At 40.1% G+C, this 18,854-nt stretch overlaps 1 protein-coding gene and 1 long non-coding RNA gene across 3 annotated transcripts in view; one reads left to right on the top strand and one right to left on the bottom strand.

The window, feature by feature from the left end:
- MAD1L1 (mitotic arrest deficient 1 like 1) overlaps positions 1-13,608 on the top strand; it is a 1,159,769-nt gene extending 1,146,161 nt beyond the window's left edge. For both annotated transcript variants that reach the window (XM_077449134.1, XM_077449135.1), the window contains one exon: positions 11,922-13,608. In XM_077449134.1, coding sequence (XP_077305260.1) covers positions 11,922-12,080 — 159 coding nt within the window. In that variant the 3' untranslated portion in view covers positions 12,081-13,608. The remainder of the gene's footprint in view (positions 1-11,921) is intronic.
- A 2,514-nt stretch (positions 13,609-16,122) lies between these two features.
- Positions 16,123-18,854, bottom strand: part of LOC143925515 (uncharacterized) — a 52,245-nt gene continuing 49,513 nt past the window's right edge. Inside the window, exon 2 of the long non-coding RNA XR_013262020.1 lies at positions 16,123-16,594. This is a non-coding gene — a long non-coding RNA (uncharacterized LOC143925515). The remainder of the gene's footprint in view (positions 16,595-18,854) is intronic.

The following is an 18,854-nucleotide window of genomic DNA, read 5'->3' as shown; positions in this document are numbered from 1 at the left end:
TAACTCATTGTATGACACTCATTTGGTTATCCCCTCCTTTTTTACGGAGTGCCTTGTTTTTTTTTACCTTTTGTAGTATATCTGGTTATCCTGAGTATACTTTTCTTTTTATGAACTGTGTCTACTAATGACACATTTTTGACAGACAGGCAGCTGCTACAGGCATGCATTCATACATATTCACACACCTACTCAAGGATAGGGTTAATATAAGGCAAAAAAATAAAAAAAAAGGTTATATCTCCAGAGCCATAAGTTGCAGTCCTGCATACACAGAATATTGGTTTGGAGTCCTATATGCAGGGGATTGAATTGCCAGTAGCAACCTGTACACAGGGCGTTTGGTGGATAGGAAGTCCCACTTTAATCAGTTTGGTTGGGTGCTCAGAAATATGAGTCAGGCTGTCAGTCCACAAGTTGAAAGCAAGGGCATACTTGCAAACTGATGTTGTGCTCAGAGCCTGACTGCTATCCTAACTGAGCGGGGTCGGTTTAAAAGCAGGTGCAAGTGGGAATGGAAGTTGTGCTGCATGTGGGTAAGTCTTTGTCCGTCAGACAAACATAACATAGTCAGGTTAATCTCGCCACTCCCCAGCAGCACTCGTAAACACCTGTGGGTCCTGGATGGGATCGGTTTCCAATGAGGGCAGTCTCCCATGCACTGCTTGTCTCCACTTCCTTGCACAGACAGTGTTTCCCCACTGTTTCCTGGGTCGGATAGGCATGTCTGCAGTGTCCAGTGTGTGAGCTGAGGTCATGTTGCTGGCTTTGACCCTTTAGGTCCTTTTTACTTTTTATATACTCATTTTATCTCAAAGTTTTGGTGGTAAAAAAAATCACAAGCATAAATACAGTCCAAACAGGGTCTCTCCGCATTTCTCTGCCTGGAATAGCTGGTAGAGAAGACCACCACAATGTTTCACAACAGATGACAAGGCCCATGTGTTTTGAGGGGTTCCTCAGAGCTCTGACTTGGCCGGTGCGCTATTCTTTGTTATGGCATTAATAACAGCTGTTTGTATCTGTAGATTTAGGGCTCGTTTTGTTATGGCATTTTTGCTGAGGACAGCCTCTGCTTGTGCATTTGGTCATCACACTTTCAGATTGATGTTTTTATGTATGTGATAGTATTTTTTTTAGGTCTGTGACAAACAATAGATGGTGCCCACAAGAGCAGACTTTTTTCAGTTGCACCCAGGCATCAAAAACTCAAATAGTCACCACATGCAAGAGTAAACAGTCAAAGGAAGACATACTTCAAACCCCTCCAATTTATCAAGGAAAGCATAGCAATCTGACAAGGTTTTCCAACATGTTCGGGTCAGTCTTCCCCTAACAAGCCTTAGTCAGCGGTATCGGTTGATGTTATTTTAAAGGATAAGTTAACCTTATTGAACATGGTACACCTGTATTTAGGATAAACCTGTTCCAGCTCCCAACCCCCTTCCTCTGTGATAGCAGGGGCGGGATTCTTTCCCCTGCAGTTACTGTCCCATTTAAGATGGGTGTAGCTGTGAGTACGGGAATTATGTGTTTTGTCTGCCACTGCAGCAAATGGACTATGATGGCACAGATTAGTGTGCTCATAGTCCATTCACTCTTCCTCCAGCTTTGTAACTGAAAGCCCTAAGGAGGTAGCAGCAGAAAGCTGAAGAGGATGTGTGCAGGAGCCTGCCCTTGCACCCATGATCAACTGATTACGAGTGTAATGCTATGCAGGCTTCTGTATGAAAAATAATAAATTGAGATTATAATTTTTTTTGTGCAAAAATATGTGCATTAAAAATGTTTTCTTAAAAGGTAAACTGATTCTTTCAGACCGTCTTCCATTCTTCTCATAAATGTTGAGTTATTGTCATGTAATGTCTTTCTATATAGTAGTTGTTTGGCTGCTAGATCAGGTCATTAAAGCGGAGTTCCAGGCAAAAAGACAACTCTGTCTTACTGTCTGCTCTTTTTTTTCTGGACTTCTGTCCTATGTCGCTGGGGCGAGGTACATCATTCCCGCAATTGCATCCTGCCCTCCTCCTTCCCCCCAATGCATTCTGGAACCTGTGTGTGTCCCCGAAGATGACAGGAATATTCAGAAATCGCTACGCAACTCACGCATGGGCAGTAGGAAACTGGCAGTGAAGCCTGTAGGATTCACTGCCGGTTTCCCTTACTAGCAATGCTGGCATCTGCACCCAGAGCTGATGGATGGATTGGCTTGGGGGGCCAACATAGCAGGCTCCCTGGACAGGTAAGTGTTTTTAAATTAAAGAACAGCAGCTGCAGTATTTGTAGCTGCTGACTTTTAATTTGTTTTCCCCCAGGCTGGAACTCCACTTGATGATTGTAGCATGTGCATTTTGTAAAGGTTTCAGCTAAGACTGCTGTGAAGGACTTTCATTACCGGTTAAGTAAAGTTTATTAATGACAGATGTAAAAAGGATATTATTTTTTACCCACTCTACATGTCACAATAATAACATCTATTTACACTGTATAAATGTTTTAAGACTATATATTTTTACATTTTTATCCCCAAAGAAGTGCCATTGTAAGACCCCCGAGACACATTTGCTTGTTTTCTGAACATTTAGGAAAAACGCAACACAAGACATGTTTAAATATCTTGTTTTCTGACCTTTTGTATGTCTGTCAATCGTACACTTCACTTACTCATTTAATTCAGCAAGCACCTTTAGGACTACCTTTGGGTATACACCTAAAATTGGTATTTTATTTGTTGCACTCAAAAACAAGATTAAATAATGTAAAAAGGATGTGTGCCCTTCAAAGTTGTTATTCAGTGCGAGGAGTTCTCAACAAATGAGTTATCACTACAGATATCGTTAAACAAAAATTAAAACAAAAAAAATTCAAAGTTTTCTTCGAATACTTCAGAGCGCATTCTTGAAAGCTTTTCAGCAAGCGCCAACAGGACACTTGGGAGTATCCAACAAAGATGACGCATACTCTTCTGAAATAGCCTTTCTTTGTGCACCTGTTTTCTCCCTAAGAATTACTTATGGTTTCTCAGAATATCAGTTTGTATATTATTTTAGATTGTGTCAGTGATTTTCTCAAAAGGTTGTTTACACCTTATTTAACACTGATATCAAAATTATTTTCTCTGATTAAACCTGAAAATGAAATCTAGGGATGCGTGCAGGCAACATTGCTCAGCATTTGATCTTTTCGTTTTAGGTCTTATGCTAGTGCCCCCTATTTGCTTTTGTATGTTATCTGGTAATCTCAACCCCTATTTATACCATTGAAACCTTTTGCAGGCACTATAAAGTCCCCTAAGTGCAGAAAGCCTAATGTAAAGAAAAAAATAGCAGTACTAAAATGCTTCTCCCAGCCACCGACCAAATTCACACCTAACTTGGTTGCCTGAAAGTGACTGAAGATACAGGGAACAAAAAAAAATACTTGGCACAGGATTCGGAAAGTACACTTCCATTGATCCTTTGAGGTACTCTGCATTTTACTGCAGTTGATTAAAGAGAAAGATTTTAGTATATGTAAACCCTAACAATGAACCTCTTATATTTGTTCTGCTCGTGGCCTGTTAATGTTATAAATATCCTTTTAAAAGCATTTTGCCATATCTGTTTAATAAGTGCAAGAAAATACCCATCGATCCTGCCAGAAATCGTGTGAGCTGATGTTGTGCATCCTCTGCCTCTGTTGACTGTAATGAGTTAGCCTTGTTTCCAGCTTTCTCTGTGGACTATATAACACCTCCCTATGTTGTGAAGAAGAGAGGAGGGGATGTGTTCTGTAGACCTAAAAAAAAAAAAACTATCCTAAAGTGACAACACTGTTCCTCTATAGATGCAGTTTAGTGTGTGAGCATTGGCATGCAATGCCAAGCTGCTGCTAACAAAGCAAACAGAATATTGGCATGAATTAAAAGGGATTAATTCCAGAAATAAAACAATAATGCTCTCGCTCTACAAGACTCTGGTCCGGCCGCACCTAGAGTATGCTGTCCAGTTCTGGGCACCAGTCCTCAGGAAGGATGTACTGGAAATGGAGCGAGTACAAAGAAGGGAGATAAAGCTAATAAAGGGTCTGGAGGATATTCGTCATGAGGAAAGGTTGCGAGCACTGAACGTATTCTCTCTGGAGAAGAGACGCTTGAGAGGGGATATGATTTCAATATACAAATATCATACTGATGACCCCAAAATAGGGATAAAATAAGGCAGAAGGGAGTTTAACAAAACACATGGCCACTCATTAAAATTAGAAGAAAAGAGCTTTAACCTTAAACTACGTATAGGGTTCTTTACTGTAAGAGTGGCAATGATGTGAAATTCCCTTTCGCAGGCGGTGGTCTCAGCGGGGGAGGCTCAATAGTTTTAAGAAACTATTAGATAAGCACCTGAATGACCGCAACATACAGGGATATACAATGTAATACTGACATATAATCACACATAGGTTGCACTTGATGAACTTTTTTCGACCTCACCTTCTATGCAACTGGCAGGTTCGCTAGGTGAAAATAAAGAAAAACCAAAAACACAAAACGAATGCACACATCCTACAAAATCCAAGGACTGGTAAACTGAAATATTTTACATTTTTGCTCTTGAGTTTAGATACACTTTAAGATATATGAAGTAAACTTTCAGACTTTAACACAACAGTATTTGGATAGCATGATTAGTTGACTGCTTCTACTTGTATTTATTTAATCATTACAAGCTTCTGAATACCCAAGGAAAATAGTAACCTAAGTAACAGTTTATAAATAAAAAGTGCAGAAGAAGGGGACCAAGACATTAAGCTCTAGCTTGGTCCCCACCACTGAAGTTTGAATAGACATATTTACAAAGTAATTGAAATTAGCACTATGTTCAAGAGTTGAAATTAGGAACTTGGGCAACTGCAAAAAAAAAAAAAAAAAGTTATTTTGAGGTGAACAATACAACTTTGCTGTTTTTAATAATCTCTATGCAGTCATGAACTTGTATTACAATTTTAATCATAGATAAGCAGTAATGGTAATTTATGGTTAGAAGGTTTATTGAGGTTAAAAAAGAGGATTTGTCCTTTTTATTAGATTTAGAGGGATTTTATTTGTCTGCCAATGTTTAGAAAAAATCCTCTCTTTTACAGTGGTGTGAAAAAGTGTTTGCCCCCTTCCTCATTTCCTGTTCCTTTGCATGTTTGTCACACTTAAGTGTTTCGGAACATCAAACCAATTTAAACAATAGTCAAGGACAACACAAGTAAACACAAAATGCAATTTGTAAATGAAGGTGTTTATTATTAAAGGTGAAAAAAAATCCAAACCATCATGGCCCTGTGTGAAAAAGTGATTGCCCCCTAAACCTAATAACTGGTTGGGCCACCCTTAGCAGCAACAACTGCAACCAAGCGTTTGCGATAACGTGCAATGAGGCTTTTACAGCGTCCTGGAGGAATTTTGGCCCACTCATCTTTGCAGAATTGTCCTAATTCTGTTACATTAGAGGGTTTTCGAGCATGAACGGCCTTTTTAAGGTCATACCACAACATCTCAATAGGATTCAGGTCAGGACTTTGGCTAGGCCACTCCAAAGTCTACATTTTGTTTTTCTTCAGCCATTCGGTGGTGGACTTGCTGGTGTGTTTAGGATCATTGTCCTGCTGCAGAACCCAAGTTGGTTTCAGCTTGAGTACACGAACAGATGGTCGGACATTCTCCTTCAGGATCTCTTGGTAGACAGCAGAATTCATAGTTCCTTTTATCACGGCAAGTCTTCCAGGTCCTGAAGCAGCAAAACAGCCCCAGACCATCACACTACCACCACCATATTTTACTGTTGGTATAATGTTCTTTTTATGAAATGCAGTGTTCCTTCTACGCCAGATATACTTGGACACACACCTTCCAAAGAGTTCCACTTTTGTCTCATCGGTCCACAGAATGTTGTCCCAAAAGTCTTGGGGATCATCAAGATGTGTTGTGGAGAAATTGAGACGAGCTTTGATGTTCTTTTTGCTCAGCAGTGGTTTTCTCCTTGGAACTCTGCCATGCAGGCCATTTTTGCCCAGTCTTTTCCTGATGGTGGAGGCATGAACGCTGACCTTAACTGAGGCAAGTGAGGCCTGCAGTTCCTTGGACGTTGTTGTGGGGTCTTTTGTGACCTCTTGGATGAGTCGTCGCTGCGCTCTTGGGGTAATTTTGGGCGGCCGGCCACTCCTGGGAAGGTTCACCACTGTTCCATGTCTTCGCCATTTGTGGATAATGGCTCTCACTGTGGTTCGCTGGATTCCCAAAGCTTTGGAAATGGCTTTATAACCCTTTCCAGACTGATAGATCTCAATTACTTTCTTTCTCAATTGTTCCTGAATTTCTTTGGGTCTCGGCATGATGTGTAGCTTTTAAGGATCTTCTGGTGGACCTTACTGTGTCAAGCAGCTCCTATTTAAGTGATGCCTTGATTGTGAACAGGTGTGGCAATAATCAGGCCTGGGTGTGCCTAGAGAAATTGAACTCAGGTGTGGACAACCACAGTTATAGTATGTTTTAACAAGGGGGGGCAATCACTTTTTCACACAGGGCCATGATGGTTTGGATTTTTTTTCACCTTTAATAATAAACACCTTCATTTACAAATTGCATTTTGTGTTTACTTGTGTTGTCCTTGACTATTGTTTAAATTGGTTTGATGTTCCAAAACACTTAAGTGTGACAAACATGCAAAGGAACAGGAAATGAGGAAGGGGGCAAACACTTTTTCACACCACTGTATACAACGGTTGTATTTTACCCGAGGTATAGTTTTCTACTGCTCTTGGTTGGGTCTTTGGGTAATTGGTAATTTCTTGTTTTGTTTTATAGTCTCTTACTCTACTATTTACCAAACTCCTATGAGGATTGTAGAATGTCGTTGTCCAACCTCTGTCACCTAAAAACTACCTTCAAAGCATGTTAAAATAAACCTGTACTTTGCCCTTGCAGATTTTGGCTATTTATGATAGGCCTTCATCTGTGAGCTTGTTCTCCTGTAATGAGATGTCTTTGGAACTAAGCTCTAACTGTTGTGGTATCCCTGCTGACACCACTGTAACTAAGGCAGGCCATAGACGGTGCAAATTTCTTTCCTGCAACCATGGATTGCAGGAAAGAAATTTGCAAGATTCCCCCATTAACATAGACAGTGCTGACTGGACATTCCCTCCTGCTGAACCTGTGTCTGCTCCCAAGGCTGTCTCTGCCAGGAGAATACAGTGATTATTGCTAGTGAATCTGGCAGGTTGGTTGTACCCAAGGTGATCATTTGATCAACTTGCTACATTCAGCCTGCCCAGAATTTGAAATTCTGTCTATTCTGAAACGCCTATGGTCAGCCTAAATTCAGAACTTCAGACTCTTGGATTCTAAACACATTCCATTTACTCTTGGTAAAGCCATTGAACCTGTTGTTTTATATGGATTAAAGTAAACCCACATTCACGAACAGATGCAAAAATTACAGATTTTACAAACTGTTCATATATTTTTAGTGAGAGTTGGCAACCCTATCACAAACAAAAAGATATTCACACAAAAAGGCTCTGATTAGGCCTCATGCACACAGCAGTTAAAATAATACCCATTTTACAGGTGTTTAATGATTTTTCTTTTTGTGTCTCTATGTTAGCCTGTGTGTCCATGCACAAATAGGCGTTTACAGGCATCTAGAGGCAGAAATGTTTCTGAATGCAGCAAAACTGTATTCAGGAAAGGAGAATTTGGTCCAAAAACATGCCCAATGCGCCTAAACTCATGTAAACGTGCCTAAACACTAGGAGCAATTATTCATTTCAATGGCCACAATAAATTAATATTCCGACCAACGAAATGAATGATTGCTCAAGCACTTGTGCCTGAACATATCTAAAAAAAACAAGGCTTTAGGTGTTTATCCTGTCAAGAGAGCTGGGCAAACACCGAGCCTGCATGGGGTCTTATCCAATATTCACCTTTCTTCCAATGCATTACATGTCAGTCACGGTAATGCAATAGTGGCGTTACCGCAAGTTCCCTGCCAAGATGGGAATCAATAATGTGCCACCACCTGAACTGTTGAACTTTTCTCTCTTGAGCTGTGTTTGCTGAAGATTCTACAGGCATGCCCCACTTTTAAGTACACAATGGGGTTTATTTACTAAAGCTGGAAAGTGCAAAATCAGGCTCACTTCTGCATGGAAACCAATGAGCTTCCAGGTTTTATTACCCAAGCTTAATTGAACAAGCTGGGGTTAGAAGCTTATTGGTTTCTATTCAGAAGTGAGCCTGATTTTGCACTTTCCAGCTTTAGTAAATAAACCCCATTGTGTGCTTAAAAGTGGGGTATGACTGTACAGCATCCAAGTATCTGGTCCCCCACTAAGCATTGTGGCTCCTCCTGTGGTCCCCTACATTACTACTGTGCCCTATTGTGATGTAGGGGCTGCTGGATGAAACCACAGTTTCATCCCAGGAGTTATATAGTGTGTGGATATATAGATATATAGATATTACAGTATATAGAGGCAGCCAACACTTCTGGAAGCGTGGCAGATGCCAAATACTGATGCACAAGCAGCAGGACAGGTAAGTATTAACTCATGTCTTGGCAAGACAGGCTTTGCTTTTTTGTAAAAAAGCAACCCCAATGCCTTTAAAGCATATCAGGTTTTGGAGATTATTAATATTAGTTATAAATCCCATTATTCGATCTTGGTAACGTTAGACTGACCTAATGAGCAAATTTATTTAGAGCAGATTTTTGTTGGAAACTATAAGGGCTTCATCACTCTCCTGCTTTATAAATGTCCCTGAGGCCTCACCTGAGAACACCTGGTTATAGGCTTTACAGTGTTTTCAGTTGCCTTCTACAGGACCTACACCAATCATGTCATACCCTTTGGGGTCATATCTGCAAGTAGTTTATGTCTATCTGTGTTAGAAAGTTGGTAAGAGATTTCTCTATTGGGTTCCGGAGTTCTTTAATTGGTATGTAACTGGATGCCAGTTGAAGAGTCAAAAATCAGGTTGGTTGGTCTAAACCTAATCTGAAAAGGAACAAGAAACCATCTTCAAAGTGGCACTTGGAACGTGCCCACAGCCTTTACATCAGGTTTTTTCTATTAACTTCTTTATTTTCTGCACAAGTTGAGAGCAGCAAGTCTCCTCTTTGATCTTCACAAGATGCTCTGTTTCTGCACTAATTGTTTCCCCTTTACAAAGAGTTTATGCTGCCTACTTGCATTTCTTTTGTTTGTTGTGTAAGAGCTTTCCTGTATTGTCTTGTCATGTTCATCTATGACCTTGCAAGCGAGGAACAGAAACAATAAAGTGTTTTGTTGGAGGCTTTATTTAGTAAATAGCGATAAACATTCACATGAAGTTTAAATGATCATTTAGAGAATTTCACTGTTTGTCTTCTCCGGCAAAGTTTTGCTTTGTGCATTTTTCAGTTGGGTATAATTATCCTTTGCAGTTTTCTATTATGAAGCAGGGAAGCTTTTTCTTCCTCTGTTTAAACTAGAAATAAAGTGAAATCTGCCATAAAACCACAGGTGGTCTGTTTAAAACTAGTGAGTATTGGGGAGATGGAAACATGGACATCAACTTCTGGCACATGGCTCCCAACTCCTCCCACTTACCGCAATTCTAATAGAGAGCTTCGCTATTGGCCAGATAGGAACAGAGATGGGAATTGATGTTGACGTATCTGACCTGTGGAGTTAGCCGTTCATGGAGTTCTCCATGAGTGGAAAAGCTCTTAAATAACTTTGGTTTCCTAATAAGCAATACACTTTGTAAGATTAAGTGGCCTTTGGAGGTGATTTCCCTAACAGCAAGTTAAAGTGATTGTATAGTTATACTTAATTACTGCTCTGAGCAATGGTTAAAAAAAAAAAAAAAAAGGATTTTGACTTTGCCAAGCCACATCCGAATATAAACTTGCTTATGTAATATTTTTCTCATCTGAGAATGTTGACATGTATAAAGTGGGATAATTCTTGTCAAAGCAAAATTTATCTTTTTTTTTTTTTTTTTATAGTTTCTTCTTTGTACAACTATAAGTCCTATTGCCGGGTTTTCGTAATGTGGTTCTCAAATAACCCCTGGCCAAGAGTCTTCTAAGAGTTTCTAATGGCATCAGCTTCTCATTTGAAATCTGTATCGCGTGAGAAAATATGTTTGAGATGTACTGTAAATATTGACTGTATGGTTTACTAGTATGCACTAAAGGCCCCGCGCACTTCCAGCATGGAATATTGTATTACCAGCAGTGGGTTTGCGATGTAATGTTTCAATCACCCCATAGTCCTGTATCAAAATTTGAACATGCAGAAATTAGATGGATCTCTTAGGCAGATCCAGTCCAAAACATGAAAACATCATCAATGAAGCAATACCAGATTAATATATATTTCCAAATCTGAGAGAACATCTCACCCGAGAACAACATATGCTTCCACCCCCATATGTGCTGCCCTACTATTATATAGTGTCCTAAGGAAGCCAGAATTGGCAAAAAGGTTGACCTGGCAACCGGAAGTATGCAGACTTTACATCTATTATTTAGCTGTATATGAGGTATATGCATAGACATCTTTAGTAGGGCATTTCCCTTAGATTCTGTCTATTACTTGGATCAAGTTGGGGCATTGTATCCCATTTATTTTAATACATAAGAAATGTATTATGTTTTATAATTTTGTGTTGTCTCCCATATTGAACAAATAAAGTCTAGTTCGTCTGAGGTTAGGGTTGAGTTAGTCAACCCGCATTTTTTTGTGCAATGGTATTGCATAGAGCAACCTGAAACCTCCTCTTCTGGGGTGCCCCATTGAGGCTCTCTGCTTCTCCTCTTCTGCGTGTGCCCCCATAGCAAGTCATTTCCTAGGAGGGCACACATGCAGGCTCGCTCCTGACCCGGGCTGTGTGTATCCATGAACACACACATAGCTGCTCAGCCTGGCCCCTGCTAGTTTCTTGTTGGATTTACCTGACAGCAGCAGGGACCCTATGGCTCCCACTGCTTTCAGCATAGCCTGTGAGAGCAAGGTGAGGAGAGAGGAGGACGCAACCCTGGATTGGCAGAGGACTCACGTGGTGGGGGGGGGCAGGCATTGAAAGGTTTTTTTACATTAATGCAGAGAATGCATAAAGATAAACCATTAGAGTTCAGGAGCACATTATATTATATCTAAAAAATAAAACTTTTTTTGAATTTTGGACAGAATAAAGAATAGTTAAAACCACTTATAGATTGTTCTTTTCTTTTTTCTTTTTTTTTTTAATCTATACTCCATTTGGGAAGTAAGGGAAATCCTCCGTGAGATAGTTGTAACCCGAACAGATTTCCCAAATAGAAGATTTCATTTCTATTTTTGTTCGGGTGACAACTCAAACTTCTATATTTTTTTTCCCCCTCGCTTTCATTCTCGGCAACGCAGAGAGGGTAATTCTCTCACGCAATGACACAGATGCCAAAAAGACCTGAAAGTGGTTCTATTCTTCCCCTACTCTGTCTTTACTTTTTAGTATGTGTTTCACTTTGCCTAGTTAAAGAAAAGAAGCTAAACCTTGTTTTTTTGCTAAGGACATATAGACTGCAGTTGATTTTACTATAAGCAAATGCAGTTGCGCCAGAGTTTAGTAAATGAGCAGAAGCTCTGCTGTCTTCCAGTTTTTTTATTTTATTTATTTATTTATTTATTTTTTCCTTGTACGTGATTAGGTATTCTTTGCAGAGTGAAGCCTTACCTCATTTACTAAGCTTTGGAGCAACTGTACTTTGCAAAGTGCACGGTCTTTTTGCCTTTAGTAAATCAACCCCACTGTGTCTCATCCTTTATTTACCTGTGCTATACTTTTTATAACGTGTACTCATTGATCAATCCTTTCTCTAGGACATAATTGTAATTTTTTTTATATTTCTTTCTTCTTTTAGTCAACAAGCCCAAGTGGTGGAAAGCTACAACTTCTGGAAACCAGCTTCTCCTTGACCTTACAAGACTTCATTGATCTTCACCTCCATCACCAGAACAGTATCCCGGCATTCCTGAGTGCCGTCACCTTGGATCTCTTCAGCCGTCAGACCTTCACCTAGAGCATGCTCAACCTATGGCCCTATCTGTGTGTGTTTGTATCAGCACATATAAGTTAGATCAGATATTGATTGTGTCACATGGGGCTTTTTGGTAAGGGTGTAACAAACTATAGAACATACAGTTTTAGCTAACATTAGGCTTAGCAAGCACATACATTTTTTTGCAGCTGCATTTATACACTATACAAGGACTCCCCTTACTGCCCCTATGAAATACTTTTTGGTGGTTAGCCTTCTTTACAACAAATGAGGGCTGGTCAGTGGTTTGGAAAACCATGTAATCAAGTTTCTATGGGCAACACTTCTACTTCAATCCCAAGCCCAGCCAACATTTGTTGGGATAGAGTGGAGAAGGGTTAAATTGGCTGTTGGTTTTTACATTTTCTGTGTCTCTGTTGAGATTTATCAGTGAGATTGTAAAAACTGTGATCTCAGAAACTTTTCTTCTCTTCCTGTTCTGTCTGACACTCATCACTGGGGCAGGAAGTGAGGGAGTATGTCTCTTACGAGGGCACAGGCAGAAAGAAAATCCCAACAAAGGATCTAACACTTCTTCACTCTTTATGTTACTGTTGTGAGTATCTAACCTCACCTCCTGCCCTGTCTGTCACCCATAAAATAGACAAGAAGTGAGGAAAAACATCTTCTATATAGGGACACAGCAAGAAAAAGATGTCAGTAAATCCAACCCTTCTACCCTCTCCCTCCACATTGTCCAGGTAGACATTCATGTCTCTCTGAGATTTCTCAGTCACTTTTGGCATCTAGAACCCCAAAGATATTAAGAAACACCTTTAACCTGAATCCAGAAGGCTCAAATTGATTCTGCATGGGTGGAGCTTTATGACATGCTGTTCATAATAGACCACCCACCCTGTAAGTGTCAGTCAAATTATCAGCCGTCCTTTTGTAGGATTTCAGTTGTTGTGCTTGGATCCATGTATGTCTTGTAATGTTTTTTGTTATGAATTTAGTGTACAGTAACACACAGCAGCAACTAGGTTTTACTCTTTCATAAATCTAAATTTAGTGAACTGAAAACTGATTGGTTCTCTTGCATTATGTTCCCCATTTCTTTATGTAATACGACTGCGGCCTTACTTAAATAAGTGAAGGGTGAATCTCCCACCAAGTGCTGTTATGCTGTATGTTGGAAGGTTGTTCTGCCATGTATATATGCTGCCTCATGGAAGTCTGTTCTAATTGGCTGGCATGGGCTGTGTACACCTAAATGCTGGTCTCTCAGGTATGGAATGTGACTTTGTATTGCTTTAGTGTGTTACAAGTTAATTGAAAAGGTTACCATGGCATCATTAAGGCATTTTGGTTATATGTTGGGTCACCAAAGGCACATATACAACAGCTATTGTGGGTTTCTAGTCTTGCATCTGGATGATAACCTCTCGTCCTCTGTTGGAAATTATGCTGCTTACAACTTTTCTGTATTGGGAGCCTTTTCATTTTATATATTTGACTTGCCTAATGTAATGTGTTTTGTTTTTTTAAAGAAATAAAAAGCAAATGTCTACACTGGAAATTTTTTTATATATACATTAACACTTTACTTTAGAGCAGAAAAGGACACCTGTCTATAACTTGGCCTAGGTTTACTTGAAAAAAAAAAAAAATAATAATAGTCACTATACTCTCCTACTATTATTAACCACTTGACCACTGGGCACTTAAACACCCTTAATAACCAGACCAATTTTCAGCTTTCGGTGCTCTCACATTTTGAATGACAATTACTCAGTCATGCAACACTGGACCTATATGAAATTTTTGTCCTTTTTTTCACAAAAATTGAGCTTTCTTTTGGTGGTATTTAATCACCGCTGGGTTTTTTATTTTTTGTGCTATAAAAGAAAAAAATACAGAAAATTCTGTAAAAAAATTAATTTTTCTTTGTTTCTGTTATAAAATTTAGCAGATTAGTAATTTTTTCTTCATAAATTTTGGCCAAAATTTATACCACTACATATCTTTGGTAAAAATAAGTACGAATTGGTGGATATTATTTGGTCTTTATGAAAGTTAGAGTCCACGAGCTATGGTGCCAATATCTGAAAATTGATCACACCTGAAGTACTGACGGCCTATTTCAATTCTTGAGACGCTAACATGCCAGAAAAGTAAAAATACCCCCCAAATGACCTCTTTTTGGAAAGAAGACATTCCAAGGTATTTAGTAAGTGGCATGATGAGTTTTTTGAAGTTGTCATTTTTTCCCACAATTCTTTGCAAAATCAAGATTTTTTTTTACTTTTTTTGTTTATTTCTCACACAGCATATGCATACCACAAATTACACCCCAAAACACATTTTGCTATTACTCCCGAGTACGGCGATACCACATGTGTGAGACTTTTACACAGCGTGGCCACATACAGAGGCCCAACATGCATGGAGCGCCATCAGGTGTTCTGGAGCACCCAGGACAATTCTGACATTTCTCTCCTACATGTAAAAATCATCATTTATTTGCTAGAAAATTACATCGAATCCCAAAACATTATATATGTTTTTTTAGCAAACACCCTGGAGAATACAATGGTGGTCGTTGCAACTTTTTATCTCGCACGGTATTTGCGCAGCAATTTTTTCAAATGCTTTTTTTGGAAAAAAAAACAGTTTTGTGCTTAAAAAAAAAAAAACAATTTTTGCATAATGTGAAAGATGAAGTTACACTGAGTAAATCGATACCTAACATGTCACTCTTCAAAATTGCACAGGTTTGTGGAATGGCGCCAAACGTCGCTACTTAAAAATCCCCATAGGCGACGATTTAATTTTTTTTTTACTGGTTATATGTTTTGAGTTACAGAGGAGGTCTAGGGCTAGAATTATTGCTCTCCCTCTAACGTTCGCAGCGATACCTCACATGTGTGGTTTGAACACCGTTTTCATATGTGGGCGGGACTTACATATGCGTTCGCTTCTGCATGCGAGCACATGGGGACAGGGGCGCTTTAAAAAAAAATGTATTGTTCATTTTACTTTATTTATTTTAGTTTGACATTTTTTTCCCCAAAAATAAATTTTTTGATCACTTTTATTCCTATTACAAGGAATGTAAACATCCCTTGTAATAGGAATATGGCATGACAGGTCCTCTTTACAGTGAGATATGGGGTCAATAAGACCCCGCATCTCACCTCCAAGCTGGGAAGCCTGAAAAAAAAAAAAGATTCTGGATTTAATCGTATTGGCGATACGGTAGAAGCACCGGAGGGCGGCGGGACGGGGGGGGGGGGTGTCTATGGCTGGGTATTGCAGGGTATCACCGACTATGGCTGGGTATCTCAGAGTATGGCGTTGCAGAGTATTGCGTTGCAGGATATTGGAGGGTGTTGCAGGGTATTAGCGGGTGTTGCAGGGTATTGCAGAGTAGTACAGGGTATTGCAGAGTATTGGCAGGGAATTGAGGGTTTAATTTTCGGTGAGCAGCGATGTGGGCACTGCAGATGCAGCCCACATCGCTGCTGACACCGATCTCTTCCCCCTCCGCTGTTCCGATCGGTACAGAGAGGGGGAGGGAGGAACCGGTGTCATAACATGACGCCGGTTTGTTTACAAGTGATCACTCCGTCATTTGACGGAGCGATCACGTGGTAAACGCCCGCTATGAGCGGCCGTTTACCGTGATCCGTGATGCCGGCGGTCACGGATGCTCTCGAGTGCGCGCCCCCAGGGGGCATGCGAGAGCGGAATTCTGGGAGGATGTCATATGACGGCTTCCCAGAGTTAAGAAACCGCCCTGTAGCCGTCATTCGGCTATAGGGCGGTTATTAACTGGTTAAATCTACTGGTTTGAAAGGGAACAGAGTTGAGACAACCTGTTCATGTGCTGACAAGAAGTACCCAGATAGCAGAGGGGGAGAGAGCAGAGTGACTGAGGGGTGAGTCTGTGCTACTTCTCCTTTCACTGTCCAGTAAAATGCTTGGGTGAGTCCAGAGGAATGGGTTGAATAATGCTTGCCAACAGACCAGGGACATCTAGCGGCAGAAAAAGGTGCTGTGGAGGAATTATCTTGAATAAAAGTTATTGCAACAAAATCTGTTTTTATTTTGTCATTTAACATTGTTATTCATTTTGATCTTCTTTCTGGCTGGAGTTCTGCTTAAACATATCCACCTGCACTGTATGTTTGGTAAATGTCACATTCAATACTTTATATACATACTGCATGTCTATGGCTGTCAGAAACCATAGATCAGACTGAGACAGAAGTACAGTTAAATCTTAGTTGCTTAACAATAACAAAAAAAGGTAAACATAGTTCAGGAACTGGAACGGATAGTCAGACAAGCCAAAACGTCAGGGAGCCAGAGATGAGCGTAGTAGAACAGCAAACAGGATCTGGAGCCAGAAGGAATGTCAGCCAAGCACGTCTTTAACAGGAACACAGGAAAGCGTCTCTAGAGATGTGACCAAGGCGAAGGCAAAGATCATCTGGGCTGGATGGCTTAAGTAGGCAGGACTGACTAGCAGGATATCATCAACAGGTGAGTCACTGTGGAGAGATATGAGCTGGCAATTAGTCGACAGCTGAGCGGCCAGCTCAGAGAAGAAAGGGCTGAGCTCAGCCCTGGCAATGGCTTGTATGACTATTGCAGATGTTGCCTGGCTGATATCGGGGGAAAGAAAATGCACCCTTGGCTAACATGATCTTGCATGTCTTTAATGAAACAAGTTGCATTTAACTTTTGTAATACATATGACTTTTCTATGGCATTCAGGAGAGGACAAATAAATAGGTTTTGTTCAATGTTAACTGAGCAGAAAAAATAAAATTAAAGGTTTGTTTCTGCAGTCTCGGGCTTAAACGTATGATGAATCACCCACTGCTCATTGGCAGAAGACGGGTCTGATTCCTGCTCATTAAGCAGCATTAACAGCCAGCTCCATCATTTATGTATATCCAGAGTGGCGTCACTGCCTTCTCATGCCAGTCACCACAATAGGCTGACTGAATGTCTGCAACTCTCTCCCACTCACCTATGAAGGATAAATTAAGTAATTAATAGCTTTACAATGAAAGCCCCTATCTGAGGCTTACAGAATCAGGACTACAGTGGGAAAGAAATCCTATTGGACCAAACTGATTCTCTTATGTGTGTTATAATCGGGAATTCTAAGCTACACATTCTGCTTTAAAATAATCACTAATATGAAAGCACAGAGTTTTGCCGGTTTATGAGTTTCAGGTTTAAGTAACACATGGGCCACAGCCAATTCTTCCTCCTTATAGGCATTATTTAGAGATCTAAATTGTGCATTAAATCTGTTGACCTCTAACCTAAAGTCAAATCATGTTAATGCTATAAATATCAAATATCATTTGAACTCTAGGCTTGCACTGTCTAGCTGGTCTATACAGTATATTGGTCTGCCACATAGTGAGTAATAGACCAACATAAAGATACCCCATCTCTCTCCTACATTATGCTGACTGCATACAGAATAAAAGAGGCTTTAAATCTTATGTGGACCTACTTTGTGACCATGGGTTGTGAGTTTGGTGGACTACCTTTGTCATCAGGGGTGACAGCCAGGTTCCAGGCAGGTATACACACACTGACAAAATTAGAGTAATGACCAATGATCAAGATTAGCAGACAAAGAGTGCAAAAGGCCTAGAACAAGCTATGCACCAAATTAAACCAGCGTATGAACAAACAGAAATTAAACAGACCTAAATCCAGAACATAAACAGGTAGACTAAGGTGGCCTATAGATTATTCAATTCTCTTTCCTTCCTCGCAGGTAATTATTCCATGAGCGAATGTGAATGGCTGCAATTAACCCTGTGAGCTGTCAGCCTCACCTTGCTTTCAATAGGGCTGCCTTTCACAGGTAATCGCTGGAAACCCCCCACTGGGGTCCCCGCATGTATTCGCACACAGCCCCATTCGCAAGTGTAAATGAGGTCTAAAACTGCACCTATGCATCAAAATATGAGTTGGTAGGCTTGGATCTTATCATACCTGTAAATTACATCAGATATATATATATATATATATTTTTGTCTAATGAATTATCACTTTAGTGTTTTATTTGATCAACTTCTGAGAAGCAATGCTCAATGCACCTGTAAATTAGAAAGTGATTTATGTTCCGTTAATACATTTTGTTACATCAACTGCTCCAGTAATTCCACATTTCAATGTTTGTTTCATTGCCAAATTTGAGTTTTGAACTGAAATGCTCACAAAGCGAAGAACAAGCTCTCTTCAAAAGCTGCATGCGGCTTAGAAAGGCTGACTCATTGACATGCCTGGTTATCTGTACCAACAAACTTGCCCAGAGTTCTGCCAGGTATATATGGGCAGATGAGAGTACAAGTCAGAAGAAAGGCTGTATACAGGTTAAGCTGGAGCAAGATTGTATGTGAAGAGTGAAGAATTTTCATTCTGCACTGCAGTAAACAAAGTGATACATCAGATTTGTTATCCCAATAAAAGTCACGCACTGAACAATGTATTCAAAGTTTGCCTGAACTGTGACTTCAGTCATTTCCCAGTGCAATTTGCCAATTCAAGTATTAGGCCTCATTCACACAGGCGTATATAGCCATACACCTGAGCGAAGGGCCGTCTTTGCCTGCATGGGATGCACAGTTATTTCATGCAGGCAGTCGCATTTATGTCTATTGGGACAAAGGGCTTCATGGACACAGATTGTCTATTCAGGGAAATGCAGCTGTCAAATTGGGACTAGCGGCTGTGCCCGTGAAGCTGCTGTGTCCCAATAGACATGAATAGGACTGCCTG

Source organism: Lithobates pipiens, unplaced genomic scaffold, assembly GCF_037356315.1.
Source record: "Lithobates pipiens isolate NorthernLeopardFrog02 unplaced genomic scaffold, aLitPip1_a1.2 Scaffold_22, whole genome shotgun sequence".
In the NCBI taxonomy this organism is placed as follows: domain Eukaryota; kingdom Metazoa; phylum Chordata; class Amphibia; order Anura; family Ranidae; genus Lithobates; species Lithobates pipiens.
This window is presented reverse-complemented; position numbering and strand designations above follow the sequence as displayed.